This window comes from Canis aureus, chromosome 7, assembly GCF_053574225.1.
Source record: "Canis aureus isolate CA01 chromosome 7, VMU_Caureus_v.1.0, whole genome shotgun sequence".
Taxonomy (NCBI): domain Eukaryota; kingdom Metazoa; phylum Chordata; class Mammalia; order Carnivora; family Canidae; genus Canis; species Canis aureus.
This window is the reverse complement of record NC_135617.1, coordinates 72,441,437-72,459,378: the sequence shown is the minus strand read 5'-3', so window position 1 is coordinate 72,459,378 and position 17,942 is coordinate 72,441,437. Positions and strand designations below refer to the sequence as shown.

The 17,942-nt window shown below is 35.7% G+C and overlaps 1 protein-coding gene across 12 annotated transcripts in view; it reads left to right on the top strand.

The window, feature by feature from the left end:
- The window catches only part of MED23 (mediator complex subunit 23), a 45,417-nt gene that overhangs the window by 7,911 nt on the left and 19,564 nt on the right, over positions 1-17,942 (top strand). For 7 of the 12 annotated variants that reach the window (XM_077904846.1, XM_077904855.1, XM_077904850.1 and 4 more), the window contains 9 exons: positions 994-1,106; positions 2,636-2,731; positions 3,273-3,290; positions 8,327-8,527; positions 10,556-10,699; positions 13,046-13,191; positions 14,596-14,841; positions 16,674-16,816; positions 17,027-17,240. In XM_077904846.1, the coding sequence (XP_077760972.1) occupies positions 994-1,106; positions 2,636-2,731; positions 3,273-3,290; positions 8,327-8,527; positions 10,556-10,699; positions 13,046-13,191; positions 14,596-14,841; positions 16,674-16,816; positions 17,027-17,240 (1,321 nt within the window). The remainder of the gene's footprint in view (positions 1-993; positions 1,107-2,635; positions 2,732-3,272; positions 3,291-8,326; positions 8,528-10,555; positions 10,700-13,045; positions 13,192-14,595; positions 14,842-16,673; positions 16,817-17,026; positions 17,241-17,942) is intronic. The other 5 variants (XM_077904853.1, XM_077904845.1, XM_077904844.1 and 2 more) reach the window with 4 other exon arrangements.

Here is a 17,942-nt window from a genome sequence, read left to right as displayed (position 1 = left end):
TGCTTTTAAGAACAAGTGTGTGATTTGGCAATTTGTGCAGTGCCTAACACTGAGTATATAGAATATTATCTAGTGACACCAAATTTTGAGCACTTCTTGTGAATCGGGTGCTATTCTAGATTGGAAATACAAAAATAAAGCAAGCAGACACTAGACAGATAATTCTCAGATTTCTAGCTTTTGTACTAAGTGGATATTAATATCATTTCATAAATTCTGAAAGTGGTGAGGGTTTGAGAAGTGATGAATTCAATTAAAGATTCGTTAAGCTTGAGGTGTCTGAGAGACATCCAAGTGACAATAGTCATTAGGCAGTTGGATATGTGAGTTGATGGTCATATGCTACATCTAAGGCCTCTAGGAACATCATGCATAAAGTTAATCATGTTGACCCTAGGCTAGAGATCTGCAAACTTTTTCTATAAATGATGATAAAGTAAATATTTTAGCTTTATGAGCTATAAAGTCTGTTGCAGCTACTCAACTCTGCTGTTGTAGGAAAGCATCAGTGTTACAATAAAACTTTATAGAAACAGGGCAAGCTGCATCTGGCCCATGGATTATAGTTTGCTGATCTTTATATATTTGCACAAATGTAACATTTTTTAGTTTGGAAGGCCTGTACAGTTAATTGGTCTCCAGCCATCTGGACTAAAAATAATCAAAGAGAATCCCCAAAATTTCTATCTAATGACAATCTTTTTTTTTTTTTTTTTTTAAGATTTTATTTATTTATTCATGAGAGAGAGAGAGGCAGACATAGGCAGAGGGAGAAGCAGGCTCTTAGCAGGAAGCCTTATGTGAGACCCGGGATCACACCCTGCTCTGAAGGCAGATGCGTAACCACTGAGCCACCCAGGTGTCCCTAATTACAACCTTTTTAAAATCAGTTCCTGATTCAACATAGATATTTATTAAATATTCTTAGTGTGAATGAGGGACCAGGCATTTCTGTGTTCACATTTACTTTAAAACATTTTTTGTGATACATAGGCCGCTGCAGCCTTCTGCCAGTTGTAAATAACTCAGGAGCCATTTGTAATTCATGGAAATTGGACCCTGCAACTCTTCGTTTTCCTTTGAAAGGCCTTTTGCCATATGATAAGGTATGTTGATAAATACAGTGGAACTTTTGGTCCACCTAATATTCTTCATCCTGCATTATATGATGTATTATGCTACATTATCTCTTCATAGACTGAAGTATATATCTAATGAAAAGTAGTTTATGGTTTATCATGTAATTCTAGTATCCAAGTGGTTTGTGGTTTGTAATATTGGGTGTTTATATTCCAGTGGGCCCCCAACAGAGCACTTAGGCTAAGGAAGCTGAATCTTTATAATGGAATCCTTGCTTTTATTCCTCCTTTACAAAGTAAGGACCAAAAATGAATTTGTACTTTTCTTAAAATTTGAAGAGTGAGCCTCTCCTTTGTTAGATTTTTTTTATTTTTATTTTTTGGGTTTTTTTTTTTGTTTTTTTTTTTGTTTTTAGTTTTTAAAAAATTTATTTAAGTAATCTATGCCACCATGTGGCTTGAACTTGGGGACCCCAAGATCAAGAGTCACATGCTCTTCCAGCTGACCCAGCCAAGCACCCCTTTACCCCTACCTGTGTTAGATTTTTTTTTTTAATGGGTTGGAGAGGACAAAAGTGGAGTAGAATATTCTCTAAAGAAAAAAATCTACAAGTATCAGTAAAATGAAGCGTGAGATATAGATAAAAAGCTAGAATGAAATATGATAGATTCATTATACTATCTTGGGAGTTGAAATGGTTACAGAGCAGGGTATGAGGAGGACTACAGATTTTTCATGTAAATGTTTCATGTAAAAAATAATCTACAGCGTGATTAGAAGACTAGTCCAAAAGTGTGGAGAGGGAAATAGTCAAACTAGGGTCACAATCCTGGACTCTTGTCAGCAAAACTTGGGAATGTGAAAAAGTGGTAAACTAAATGGAATTTACAGTTATCACGGTAACAGTAATATTGAGAACAGATCAGTTCATTACATACTTACTATATGCCAAAGAGTGTTCTGAGAACTTTTTTGCAATAACTCTTATTCTCAACTATTTTTTTAGTATCCCCATTATACAGATGATGACACTGAGACCCAGAGTGGGCTGGTTACTTGACTAAGACCCCATGTTTAGGAATTGTAACCAATCACCGATTTGAACTCAGACAATCTGATTCCAGGATCTACACTATTAACCCCTGTATTACCAAGTCATTTGTCCTCTCCAAATTTGGAAGTAGTGTGTGTTCACACTTGTATGAAAATGATTGGAAACTGCCTCCATCCTCTTTGATTAGACATCTGGGCAGAAAATCCTTTCCTTACAGTGATGCTTAAGACTCTCCTTTGACTGTAACTGAAATCTTTCAAAATTTTAGCCTCTGTATGACCTTGGGCAAGTCCCTTCACCTCAGTTATATCACCTATCAAATGAGGGGTGGGATCAGACAAACTCTAAGCACTAAAATCCTATGATTTTTTTCCACTAGATACTGCCTACTGTGTGAAGGTAACAAGTGCCTTTAGCAGATTTTTTTATCCCAATTTCAAATTATTTGAATTAACATTTACTTTGATCTTGAAGCAATAATTTTTTTTATTTTCTTTAAAGGATCTGTTTGAACCCCAGACTGCTTTGTTGAGATATGTATTGGAGCAGCCTTATTCCAGGGATATGGTCTGCAATATGCTAGGTTTAAATAAGCAGGTACTGTACTATGCTGGAAACCAAGTAAATTCTGCATAGAATCTGCACTGTTCTTTTCTCTTTTCTTTGCTAGAGCTAACTGAGCAAAACAGTTAAGAACTATTTGGTGATTTTTTTTAAATATATGGTTTATTAAACAATGTATTATTCCTATCATTTATATATTACTTTAAAAATGTTTAAATTAAAAAGGAGATATTTTAAAAGTTGGTTTATTTTTGCATTGCTTTTTTTTCTATAAGGCCAGTTTCAAGTATACCTTTTGCCAGAGAAACCTACACATGACTTAACCATAATTTTTTTACTTTTTTGTTTGGATGGCTCTTTTTATAACCCTTGGTATCTTCAGCGTGGCCTGACTGCTGATTTTTTTCCCCCTTTTCAGTGTATGTTTGTGTCTGGTGGTTTAACATGTGGGAGGGTTTGTGCTGACTCTGGGTTCCTTGAGGCTGGCCTCATAGTCACTGTTTTGTCTTTTCTTTTTTTCTTCCTTTATTTTTGTTCTGTCCTGTCTTGTCCTGCCCATCCTCCAATGCTCTAGACCTTGAACATTGCTCAGGTATGTTCACAACCTTACTGTTGTATTGTGACTAACGATACGCTGGCCGCTTTGTAGCCACTGATTCCATTTAGAGAATACATGTATGGTCGGGGCTTGAAATTGGCAGGACCATGCTGAGACCAAGGCCACTAAAATGAATTTCTTCTTGGGATATGAGAGTTGTTTTTGGTGGATTGTTTTTGGTTTTGGTTTTTGGTGGTTTTTTTTTATATATATATTCTTTTTTTTTCTTTTTGCCTTTTTCTTTTTCTTTTTTTTTTAAACTAAGAGACAACACCGGGCACACAATAATGCCTGTCACTTTTTGATGTGTTGTTTTTCCTTCCCACTCCATTTTACTGTTTTTTGTTTTTGTTTTTGTTTTTTTTTTTTTTAAATACTTTAGGGCTAAAGCTTGCCTTGTGGAATTTTCAGAGATGGAAAGATTTGTGGTGGCCTTTATCTTTCCAGATGATTAAAACATAAATAAATAACATCTGTAAAAACTACTTATGTTGCTTTGCCTTAAAACAAAAATTAAAAACAAAACCAAAAAGAGGAAAAAGCACTTTAATAGAGACGTTATTTTAAGAGTTGGAGTGGTAAACTTTATGCAGGGAAGGTTTTTTTTGGAAACATGGGGATTGACTAAGAAATGTCACACTCTTAGGTGACCCCACACCTGCTCGACAAACACCCTTCTTTGTCAGTCTTTGCCAGAAGTGTCCTCCTCCTAGAGTGGGCTCCTCGCAGTTGAAGTTTACCTGCGGTGGGAGAAAAACACTGTGGCCAAACTTTATAAACCAAACTCTTATACAGTCCCAAGTCTATTCCAGGACTTTTCACCTTTGAGATTTTAAGCAAAATAGTGGTTCCAGTTATTTTTGTTAAAAATTTTTGAGCCCAACATATTAAAATAGACCAGCTTTTTTTATTTTATAAAGACATTCTTGTCTAGGTTATATAAAATAGCGTTCCTGTTTGCAATACTATAGTGAAGGTTGTGCCAGTGCTTCCATTTATAAAGCCCTATTTTTAAGGACATATAGCTTGGCCATAAAACTTGCTCAGTGTTGAAACTTTGCATGCCAAACCTCACCCTAGTAGCAGTATCTCTTTTATTATTTTAAGTTTTTTTCTTCTGAAAAATTTACCAAGTTTTCCTTGTTTGGACAAGCCTATGTACATGTGAACCTGAAACTGCTTCACACTACAGTATCTGACAGTTACTTCATATAACCCGTCAATTTACTATCTTAAATACCAAGTTATTAATTCTGATCAACTTCCACTTGAGTTAGAGGTAAGTATTCAGTCAACTTTGAAAGAATGCTTCATGCTGTCTTAAAACTACTTTTTGCAATGAACTTTAAGTCATACTTGACTCAGTTTTTCTTACAGTTTGGTGGATAAATGTACCCATGGTCATTCGAGCTGCAAGTACCTTTCCCCAGATAGCCTTAGTTATCATGAGCTTTTTGCTCTTGGGATGCAGCTCTTCTCAAAGTAGAAATTGACAAAACAATTCATGGAAGAGTTTTTTTTTATTTGATTATTTTAATAACAAGTTTCAACCTAAAAAAAGTTTATGACTGAGACATAAATCCATAAAAAATAAAGTTTATAATGGAAATGCTGACAGAACATTAATATTGGTCCCAGTGTAAACATTGTCAAAAGTTCACAATTCATCAGTAATTGTTTTGGTAGAAAACTCTGTAGTGAATGGACTTGTAGATGGAAGATATATGCTGAACTGACTTGATATTATTTTTACCACCTGGAAAGTAGAGTAGAAAATGAAAATACAAAGTATAAACATATGATTAAAAATAAACAAGTTATCTTATCACATCTTTTATCATTACAGAACTATATCCTGCACTATACTTTCTTGTCCTTTCTCTAGCAATAATTTACTTAAAGCTTGAAACCTTTTAAGAGCTGTCCATATTGCATTTTCCAGTAGGAATTGGGCTATATTTTATCCTGAAGTCGGTCACATTCAGAAAGTCATAAATAATAGCCCAGCTCGGTGACCAGCAGGGTGAAGTGTTCAACGGTGGAAGAATCCTATTTTGTGTGTTTACACCACTTTGTGTTCTTTCTGCTGAATAAGAACATTACAACCAGATACACTCCTCAAGCTGCTATGTGGTAGTGTGTGAACTCTGGGTACCCTGAGATAGTGAAGTATTGACTAATCACTCAATTATCTTTGAAAGGCACCACTGAAAGTGGTATTAACTGGCATAGGATTCAATTCTGATCAGCAAAGAATATGATAAATGTAATACAAAGGGATTTCTCTTCCCAACTTGTCCTGAATAGGTATTGCTTTAAAATTGATTTCTAGCACTGAAATAATGATTTGAAATTAATGTAAGCCCATCTAAGTATATGTTAAAATTTTACAACAAAAACAGTACCAGAACTGTTGTATCAAAAGTGTCAGGGACTATTTAATATACGATATGGTTTCTTAGACTGAAAAGCATTACCATTTGTCATTTGAAATACTGGTGGGAAAGGATCAGGGGCATGAGTAGAAGTTAATGTGTTTCTATTAATACCTTGTCCCTATGTTTCCAATGCAGTTTGAACTATTATGCAGAAATTTGATTGTTAAAATACAGAACTTAGGTTCTTATTTAAACAGGTTTTAACTAAATCTGCCTATAGATATGATGTAAACTAGCTAATTCAACTTATATGCCTATATCTTGACTTAAATTTACAAAAGCTTTCAAAAAGCACTTTGTGAATAGCCATAGATAAAGCCTCCAGTGGCTTACCAACTTACCAAAGCCTAGTGATTGATAATTAATCTTTATCAGATCATTAAACTGCTTTTGTTTGTTCCACTTTGTAAAATAGTCTACAAGGTGGAGAGTATTAGTTTTAATGTACTTATATTTTAGTAATGAAAGCTAAAGCTAAACTTATTCTAAGTAGTTTACACAGATCATTTTATATTTCAGTGGAGGGTTTTTATGGTATTAATGAAATTGGCAAATAAATAAAGGAACTAAGCTATCCCAAAATTCGGTTTGAGAAATATCCTTGGCTTTAACCAAAACACCTGGGAAACGTAGAGTTAATTCTGATGGATGTTCAGCCACGCTCAGTTGCCAGGGCGCTGGATGCCATAGATATTCCAGACTAATGTCATTCTTAACACTAAATGTAGAGGTAATTTGAGTTGTGGTGTGTATTGAAAGATCATCAGCTTTAACTATAAATTTCCTAGTTGTTCTTACTTTGTCAAAAATTGTAACATTTTTGGTTTTCCTCTTTAAATCATTAATGTATGACCATTACAACACTGTTAAAGATATGTAGGTAAAAATCCAGTTTTTAAAAATAAATGGCTAATACTAAAAAGGGATATTCCAAAATGACTCAGGTGCTAAAAACCAATTTTATTTAGTTTGTTCTTTTTTCCTGAAGTGGACCAATGAAAGACCATCATGGTTGGAGGAATAGATGATAAATTGGTTAGTTTCCAAACTAGAAGCAAATTCCCATCACTAATGAAAAATTCCTACTGGAAATCCTGGCTTTACTTCTTTTCAAATTTTTCTGACTCTTGTATACTTTGAATGATTTCACTCTAAATTTGTGTTGTCTGACATATTTCTTAGGTTGTTGGTGGTTGGCAGAACTAGTGAATTTCAAGCCCTGTACACAGTAGTTTTGCATGCTGATATAAGAAATAGTTTGTAGTGTTGTCTGTTGCACTTTGCTCTGCTTCATAATGATAATTACATTTGGAGGGAAAGTACTGTAGTCTCAACTGGTGGTGTTAATATTGCTATTTGTAAACCTGTAATGTGGTTGAACTGTGATCATGGCATTGTGTTTTTGGAAAAACTATGAAACAACCATTGATGCTTACTGTTTTGGATAAATGTTTGTTTTATTTGCATGCTTTAAGAAAGTGCAGCTATATTGGAGCTTTACAAGTTTGGAGCTGGCAAAAAGCATGCAAAAGAGGGGATGCTGTTCATTATGTTTTGTTTTTTCCAAATCTGTCCCCATTTTGCATTTTTTCCCTAAATTTAAAGAAATCATATCCCTTTTTCATGGCAAAAGACTAATAATTATGTCTAAAGTTTAGTGGGAAGGCATCTGTATTAGTAATTGTATTCACTAGAAAGGCTTCCAACTGCCTGGCTATTAAGTCATATAACATATTTTATAAAAGAAGTACGAAAATGGCTTAAAATATGGCTTACATATTTCTTTTGGTAAAAGTATATTTTTTAAATCACTTTTAAAAACATAAATCTTTTTGCCTCTAGAAAGGGAAGTTGCATTTTCATTTTTAGTGTTTAAATTCAATTATTTTTCTTGTTTTAGATTTTAAAACAGTCTAATTTAAAATTAAAGCTGCATTATGTTTGTCTTCTAAGAAGGAGGAGCAGAGATTAACTTTGAGGGTTGTTTTGTTTTGTTTTGTTTGAGGAAGTTTCCATTTCCTGAATTTTCCATATCAGGATCAATGTTACACATTGAAAAATAGATACTGAGTAATCTGGCAGTTATTCAGTTACACCTCTGCATGTAAAGTTAGCATAAACTTGTGGTGGTTGCTTTAGATTCTCATTGCTTCATTTGCTCTCATCACAATGTTTGACTCTTGAAAATTCAAGGTTTTTACATTTTGAGTTAGAATGCAAAATTAATAGTGCTATCCTCATTTCTTATGCTTCTTAAATTATCTTTTTTTTTCAAAAGAGAAGTAACAAAATTTTCTACTGTACAAATAAATACCCTTTGTCAAGTTGAAACAATGACATGTATAGTGAAAGTCAGAAGTTAGTAAGAAGTCTGTTTTCTATGAGATCTGAAAAATAATTTTTTTTGGAACTCATCCTCTATGATAGTGTAACATGATGCAGCTTTAATAGACTAAACCTAACCTTAACTTTCTAAGTTCAACTTCATTCCATGCTTCTCAGCCTCTTGTTAAAATTAATGCCCATTAACCAGTAACTCCTGAAACTAACAGGGAGGCTTTTGGAATACTGTATCTAATCTCTGCCCTACAGCACAAGCAGCGCTGCCCTGTGCTGGAGGACCAGTTGGTGGATCTGGTGGTTTATGCCATGGAGCGGTCCGAGACTGAGGAGAAATTTGATGATGGGGGAACAAGCCAACTCCTGTGGCAGCACCTCTCGAGTCAGCTCATTTTCTTTGTGCTTTTCCAGTTTGCAAGTTTTCCACATATGGTCCTTTCTCTTCATCAGAAGGTAAGTGCTAAATCTTTTGTGAGAGCCACATCACCTGTTGATTAGTATGTTTTAGACTACCATGGACTTTGCCTAGTGATTTCGGCAATGGCAGAAGTTCTGCGCCCCAATTTCTGTTTTGCACAGTGCTTTTATGGTTTCTAAACTTTTCACTTTCTTGTCACTGTAGATACTGGTTTCAGTCATTCATTCCATATATTCATAGTGCAAGGAACCGGCGGATACAAAATGAAAAGGCACTGTGGTACCCTCAAGGAGCTCCTTACTAGTGGAAAGATAAAGGAATAAACAATATGATTATAATTTAATAGTTCACATAATGGAAGCATGTTTTCCTGCAATAGGAATGAAGGAGAATAGTCCCTATTAAAAACATCAGGAATTGGGATCCCTGGGTGGCGCAGCGGTTTGGCACCTGCCTTTGGCCCAGGGCGCGATCCTGGAGACCCGGGATCGAATCCCACATCGGGCCCCCTGTGCATGGAGCCTGCTTCTCCCTCTGCCTATGTCTCTGCCTCTCTCTATTTCTCTCTCTGTGACTATCATAAATAAATAAAAATTTTAAAAATAAAAAATAAAAAAAAATAAAAAAATAATAAAATTAAAAAAAAATAAAAAATAAAAACATCAGGAATGGCTTTATCAAAGAGATCTCGAAGGCACTTGATGGACAAGTAGAAATTTGCCAAGAGGAAAAGATAGGAAAGTGTTTCTGTAGCAATAAGGTGATCATTTGGGAAAGGATAAATGTGTGTGAGAACTGGAAAGAAAAATATAAACAAAAAGTGTTGGTGAGATTAGGAAGGCAGGAAGGCAAGACCAGACATGGAAAACTTTATATGGGCAAGTGTTTGTTCTAAGGCATTTAGATCTCTTTGGGAGGTAAATGAGGAAGGGAATGACCTCATCGTTATAGAAGTGGGAAAAATTACTGCTAATTGCTACATGTAGAAAGATGGTGACATAAAGATGGAGAGAGCCAAAATCAGAGGCATGAAAATTGGTAAGGGAGCCTTTGCACTGATCTGGGTGGCAGATGCTGACAGGTCAAACCAGGACAACAGAGAGGAGGAGCCTAAGACCAGGTGTGCTAAGACAGGTGTGCTGAGAAAATGACTTGGCCATGGGTAGGTAACAGAGGGAGTAACAGGAGTCTAGAATCACTCTCTGGTTTCTATTTTGGCAGTGAATGAAAAAGTGGAACAATGAGTCCAAAATAGGGAATACGGGATCCCTGGGTGGCGCAGCAGTTTGGCGCCTGCCTTTGGCCCAGGGCCTGATCCTGGAGACCTGGGATCGAATCCCACGTCGGGCTCCCGGTGCATGGAGCCTGCTTCTCCCTCTGCCTGTGTCTCTGCCTCTCTCTCTCTCTCTGTGACTATCATAAATAAATAAAATTAAAAAAAAAAAAAATAGGGAATACAAGTAGAAGAGTTGGTTTTATCATAAGATTTTAGATGCATTGAATGGAAATAAATGTTGTTATATCTGTAACATCTCTACAGCATGGATTATTTTGGGGAAACTTTTTTGTAAATATTGTTAAAATCCTTTTAACCACCAGTTACCCCCCATTGCCACTTCCACCACCATTGATCTCTGTTACAGTCTGCAGGAAATTAGAAGTGTTTTTTGATAACAACTTGAAGATTTTAAATTAAAAATCCTTTTGGTATCATGAAGTATTCTTTGTGTTTTGATGAGTTATTTGTAGTCATTATCTAATATTAAACTTGATTCTCTTGTATATGTGGTCAACTTAGTTATGTTCTAAAACATTTAACTTTTGATATTCATACCTGTTTTGGGGGTCAAGAAGGAAACATATAAAATATTAAAATAATTTAAAAGGCTTTGCTTGGTATGTCTTGAGTTGAGACTAAGTATTTTGTAAATGCCAAAGTTAGATGCTAACTTTTGGAGGACAGGGTTTTTTCTGGTTTTGGTTTTGGTTTGTTTTTCTTTAAACTTTATTATATCCATTTCTTTAGCCAGCTGTGTAGACATGTATTTAAACATCTTTTACAGTTAGCAGGGCGAGGACTGATTAAAGGCAGAGATCATCTAATGTGGGTTCTCCTGCAATTCATTTCTGGAAGTATTCAGAAAAATGCACTAGCTGATTTTCTCCCTGTCATGAAGCTCTTTGACCTTCTATACCCAGAAAAAGAAGTAAGTTTTACAAAATAGTTAATAATGTGATGGATTATGTCTAATTTATGTTAAAGAATTTTAGTGTGATTTTGTGAAAAGATCACTAGATTTGGTAGTTGAAAACTTGAGTTCTTTCCCAATTCTGTGACTAACCATAATCAGGATGGACATCAGTCCCTTTTGACATTATTTACTCATATGTAAAGTGAAGAAATTGAACTGGATTGTTTCTGAAGCTTATCTTAAATCAAAGTTAAACATCTTGGGATCCCTGGGTGGCTCAGCGGTTTAGCACCTGCCTTTGGCCCAGGGCGCGATCCTGGAGTCCCAGGATCGAGTCCCGCGTCGGGCTCCCAGCATGGAGCCTGCTTCTCCCTCCTCTTGTGTCTCTGCCTCTCTCTATGTCTATCATAAATGAATAAATAAATCTTAAAAAAAAAGTTAAACATCTTGTATAGCAAGCTCTTTCTCTGTATTCTAACTAGGTTTACAGTTTTTAAAAGCATTAAGCTCTTTTAATCCATACATATCATCTAGTGACCAAATAACATTAGTATCTGTTAATATCTTTTTTCAATTGAGTATGTTCTCCCTATTTTATTATGAGTATTTGAGTAAAATGTGATACATATTAATGATTGCCATTTTTAAAAATACATTTTATTATGGAAATTTTTAAATGCACAAAAAAGGTAGAGTACATAGAAAAATAAACTCCTGTGTACTCATCACCAAGAAAGACTTTTTTGTTTTAGTTTTCTGTTAATTTCAGGTATACAATATGATGATTTGACAGTTCTATACATTACTCAGTGCTCATCATAAGTGTACTCTTTAATCCTCTTCACCTATTTCAACCATCCCTCCCACCCACCTCCACTCTGGGAACTGTCAGTTTGTTCTCTATAGTTTTAAGTCTGTTTCTTTTTTTTTTTTTTTTTAAGATTTTATTTATTTATTTGTGAGAGACCTAGAGAGAGAGGCAGAGACACAGGCAGAGGGAGAAGCAGGCTCCACGCACGGAGCCTATGGGACTCAATCCTGGGTCTCCAGGATCAGACCCTGGGCTGAAGGCAGCGCTAAACCACTGAGCCACCCAGGCTGCCCTAGAGTCTGTTTCTTGGTTTGTTTCTCTCTCTCTTTTTTTTTCTTTTTCTTTGCTCACTTGTTTTGTTTCTCAGATTCTGCAAAGGAGTGAAATCATATGGTATTTGTCTTTCTCTGACTTATTTCACTTAATATTATAATCTCTAGCTCCATCCATGTTGTTGTAAATGGCAAGATTTCATTCTTCTTTATGACTGAATAATTTTCCATTATGTATATATACACACACATCATATCTTCTTCATTCATATCTCAATGGACCCTTGGACTGCTTCCATAATTTGGTTATTGTAGATTATCTACAGTGATAATCACTGTGGCAGTGATCATAAGAATGCATGTATCCCTTTGAATTTGTGTTTTTGTATTTTACTACCCAGTATTGCAATTGATTACTGGATCGTAGGGTAGTTCTATTTTTAACTTTCTGAGGGACTTCCATACTGTTTTCCACAGTGGCTGGCTGCACCAGATAGCATCCCCACCAACAGTGCAAGAGGGTTCCTTTTTTTCCACATCCTCACCAAAACTCATTTCTTGTGTTTCTTGAGTTCAGCCATTCTGATAGGCATGAGGGGATATCTCATTATAGTTTTAGGAAATATCCTTGCTTCATCTTTCCACTCATCTTTTTTGTTAACACTAGATAATTTTAAAGCAAGTTCTAGACATCCATGTCATTTCTCCTATCAATATACAATATATGTGTAAGTGTGATGATGTATATTATTAGTGCTTATTTAGATTATGTATTCTGAATTGTAATATGTTCTTGAAAAGCATATATGTGACTTTCAGAAATTCTAAGTTTTCAGTATATTCATCGACATTTAGTAAGATTTCATAATGTGCTTATTTTTTTAATAATATAAATTAAAAAAAATAATAATATAAATTTTTAAATGTTTTTGAATGCCCTGTGACAGTAGAAAAAACCCAACTAAGCACGAGTGAATTTCTGTTAATTTCTTGGCACGTAAAAACAATCTTATTTTATTTAGTATATGTGCTGCCAAAGTGAGCACAAGTAAAAACAATCTTGTAATAATTTCAGTATTTGATAGCTGTTAGATCTTCTGATTTGTATTCTTGAATAGTCAAAGAACAATCAATGCTAAATTAATAAAGTGTATTTTTAAAAAGAGGTATATCAAAAAAAGAGGTATATCAGCAAAGGATTATTAGAATACATATTTATTAGAATACATATAATTAGTTAATTCTCTTTCTCATAATATGCAAATTGTTATGTTTCAGTATATTCCAGTTCCTGATATTAACAAACCCCAGTCAACTCATGCCTTTGCAATGACTTGCATTTGGATTCATCTCAATAGAAAAGCCCAAAATGACAACTCCAAGCTACAGATTCCAATACCTCATTCCCTAAAGCTTCACCATGAGTAAGTAATTCATAGCTTAACAGTTGATTTTTTTAATTAATAAGTGGTGTGGTGTGGACAAATGTTAGTGTCAGTATTTGTATGAAGTATGGAAATCTCCCCACACCCACTAAGGATAAAGGTGAATATTTAATGTGCAAACGGCCTACCAAGAGAAACTAACCAATACTTGTATCCAGAAAACAACTAGAAAATTAATTCTGTTTATATGTGTGTTTATATAAAATATATATATATATTTATATTTATATTTAATTTCCGAGTCTAATTTTTGCTTTTACATGCTTTACCTTAAAGTTTTTTTTTTCTTTAAAGGTTTTATTTATTTATTCATAAGAGACACAGAGAGAGTCAGAGACATAGGCAGAGGGAGGAGAAGGAGGCACCCCGCAAGGAGCCAGATGCAGGACTTGATCCCAGATGCCAGGACCACACTCTGAACCAAAGGCAGATGCTCAAACACTGAGCCACCCAGGCGCCCCTTAATTAAAATTTTTAATTTCCAAAAGCATGTGAAAATGTTTCAAAATTTCTTAGGTATTCAGGATCTGAGCATGATCTGACATATGTCTTCACTCCCTGGGCCACCAGACTATTTGAGCTGATCTGGCTGGTGTGCCTCCTTACATCATATCCAGAGCTGTGATTACTCAGAGAAGATGCCCTTATTAGATGGGACTTGGCTTTAGATAGTCACAGGTGTTAAGAACACCAGAACTTCCCACCTAGAACTTCTGACTACGACTGTCAAGTCTCTTCATAGGAGAGTATAGGGTAGGCAGACTTCACATTTTATTTGACTTTCCCTTTAGGAGGCATTCCTTAATCGTCTTTCACAGTGACGTCTTTAATGAAGCCACCTTGTTGTGCTTAACCAGATAGATAATAAATAGAAATCTAGATCATGAATTCATGAGTTATTTCTTCATTATCTGAACCTTAGTGCTATAATGTAGTAATACTTAACAAATATCCGTTAATTGATATCTTGTGATTACTTAAGTTCTTTTTAAAATGCTGCTCAAACTTTTATATATTTCCACTCTACATTTTGGGCAGAAACTGTAATACCCATAGGAATAAAGGTAGTATTAGTAAATCATTTTATGAAAATAAATTTTTTTTAAAATGCAGAGTTAAAGGATCCCTGGGTGGCTCAGCAGTTTGGCACCTACCTGCCTTTGGCCCAGGGCGCGATCCTGGAGTCCTGGGATTGAATTGAGTCCCACGTCGGGCTCCCTGCATGGAGCCTGCTTCTCCCTCCTCCTGTGTCTCTGCCTCTCTCTCTCTCTCTCTCTCTCTCTCTATCATAAATAAATAAATAAATCTTTTTTTAAAAATGCAGAGGTAACTTTCTGGGAATTATTTGCATTTTTTACTGTTTAATGGTCCTTGAAATTTTAGGTTCCTACAGCAGAGTCTCAGAAATAAAAGTTTACAAATGAATGATTATAAGATTGCCTTGCTGTGTAATGCATACTCTACAAATTCAGAATGTTTTACATTGCCCATGGGAGCTCTGGTAGAAACTATTTATGGAAATGGGATTATGAGAGTACCTCTTCCTGGAACGAGCTGCTTGGCTTCAGCATCGATTACTCCCTTACCCATGAATCTGCTGGATTCACTGACAGTTCATGCCAAAATGAGGTATGTTCTTTTTACTTATTTGGTCCTGTGTTGGGGAATTGATATCAGCATAGTATAGGGATTATTTCATGATTATGTATGTGCATGTTTTATGGTCAGGTACATTTTTTTAATGATTAGGTTTATTTTATTTAAAAATGATATTATTTATTATAAGAATTCTAGAATACACAAACCTCAAGAAAGTATTGCCATAATCTCTTAATGAAAAATAAGCATTATAAAAATTTTTTGGTATATGTTCTCAGTCTTTTTTCCTGTGTATAAATATATGTATTTATGGGTTGGGTTTTTCTCTTAACAAAATGGATTCTTAACTGCAATAGTCTTTTGTAACCAACTTTTCCCCATAATAATCTATCAAACACCTCTTTTGGTCTAGAGTTTTTTAAAAACATCTATTTTAATTGCTACAAAGAAGTCTTTTGTGTGGCTATATTTGATTGGTTAGCCAGTTCCACATTGTTGGACATGAATTATTTGCAGTATCTTAGTATTCTAATGATGGCTATGAAAACTACCTTTATGGCTGTCTTTGCACCTACTCATAATCTACTTCTATTAAATAATTTGCTGGAAGTAGAAAAGCTGAGTCCAGGAATATGAAAATTATAATGCCTGTACTGAATTGATTATTAATAGGATGCTTTTAGAATTGACATTATGGCTTCTGAAAGACAGAAATGGCTCTGTTGGATGTGATTCTAGAGCCTCAAGTACCCGTAGGAGCCAAGCTGACTATATGAGTGAGTGCCACATGCTGCTGAGTGAGAGAGCCAGATATTCATGCACATGCACGTATGCATATGTAGAAGGACTTGAGGCTTACTGAAGCATTGCAGGCCTTACCTCATGGTGCTGCCATTTTAGCTAATTTCTATAATGTAAGACTGTAGACTAGTATATCTAGAAGATATCTTCTCAATTTTTTTTGAGAAGGGCTAGAATTCCAGATTTTTATATCTAGTCCATTAGCTCTTAAGTATTGGCTCAAACTTCAGACACTGTTTAGGTAAAAAAGAATGTATCTGTGGGGCATCAGTGCTAGAAGAGCCATGCTCTTTTTCTAGTGGGAAACATTATCATAGCATCATATGCGTGCTTTGCCTGCTTGTGTGACAGAGTTGAGGAAAGCCCTGTTAGGACTCAATGTTTAGATCCTAGCACTCTTTTAAGTAATTCTATAATAAAAGTCATTTAATTTCTCAAATAGTTTTAGTTACATATTTGAAAAAGAAAAACAGACTAAAACCATTCACACATGTTCTTTTTGTTTAAATTATTTTGGGTTTTTTTTTTGGTTTTTGTTTTAGTCTTTTTTTTTTTTTTTTTTTTTTCAATTCCAGTGTGTTCTTATGAGTCATACCCAAATTTGCTTTTCAATGAGCAAGGGATCCTGATGCACATTGAAAGCACCATGGAAACCAGAATTAATCTCAGATTATACAGTGCATCACTACCAAGTGTCCTATACAACTTAAATGATTAAAATGGAGCTCATTCATTTCATTTATATAAGTTTAGATTTATACCAAGCTCCCTATATATAAGTAAAGTAACTGCTATATCTATGTCAAAAATATGGATTTTCTGGGCAACCCCGGGTAGGGTGGCTCACTGGCTTAGCACAGCCTTCAGCCCAGGGTGTGATCCTGGAGACCTGGGATCAAGTCCCACGTCAGGTTCCCTGCATGGAGCCTGTTTGTCCCTCTGCCTCTATCTCTGCCTCTCTCTCTCTCTCTCTGTGTCTTTCATGAATAAATAAATAAATATTTTTTAAATATATATGGAAAAAATATATATATATATGGATTTTCTTTGTTTTTCCTCAGCCTTATCCATAGCATCGCTACCAGAGTGATAAAACTTGCTCATGCAAAATCCAGTGTGGCCTTGGCTCCAGCCCTAGTGGAAACGTACAGTCGTTTATTGGTCTATATGGAAATAGAGTCTTTGGGCATCAAAGGATTTATCAGTAAGACAGGACTTTCTGGTGTTTATAACCATTAACTTGATATTCTGATTAGGGTATGGATTTTTTTTTCCTTAACGTTAAAGAAGGAATTATGGAAAAATTTTGGAAAGTGTGTGTGTGTGTGCGCGCGTGTGTGTGTATGTGTTCATGATCAAGTCTTACATAGATTTTATTGCCTGTGACTTTTCTTCAATGTCTTTGAATTCACAGCTTTTATAATTGGTGCCTTAAATTGTCTTGTTCCTGAAGGTCAACTTTTGCCAACTGTTTTCAAGTCCCATGCCTGGGGGATCTTACACACACTTCTTGAGATGTTTAGCTACCGGATGCACCACATCCAGCCTCATTACAGAGTGCAGCTCTTGAGCCATCTTCATACTCTAGCCGCAGTTGCACAAACAAACCAGAACCAGCTCCATCTCTGGTGAGCTATTGGATGATGATCTTTCCTTTAGATTTCTTAGAAACTTTGTTGGACACGGGAAATTTAATCCTTTATAGTATTTGTATTCATTTGTCATAAATTTCCCCTGCTTCTAGAGTATTTTATTTCCAATACAGAAGAAGTAGAGGACAGCTTTTTATTTTTTAATTTTTTTTTTTAAGATTTTATTTATTTATTCATGAGAGACATAGAGAGAGAGGCAGAGACACAGACAGAGGGAGAAGCAGGCTCCATGCAGGGAGCCCGATATGGGACTCGATCCTGGGACTCCAGGATCACGCCCTGGGCCGAAGGCAGGCGCTAAACCACTGAGCCACCCAGGGATCCCTATTTTTTAATTTTTTAAAGATCTGTTATTTATTTCTTTGTGAGAGAGTGCAAGGAACAAGAGAGCATGAGCATGAGTGTGGGGAGTGGCAGAGGGAGAGGAAAAAGCAGACTCTCTGCTGGGCAGGGAGCCCATCATGAGGCTTGATCTGGGGACTCTGGGATCATGACCTGAGCAGAAGGCAGATGCTTACCAACTGAGCCACTCAGGTGCCCTGAGGGTAGCTCTTTAAATAGAAAGTTAATGGGGTGCCTGGGTGGCTCAGTTGGTTAAGCATCTGCCTTCGGCTCAGGTCATGACCCCAGTGTCCTCTGATCGACCCCCAAGACGGGCTCCCTGCTCAGTAGGGAGTC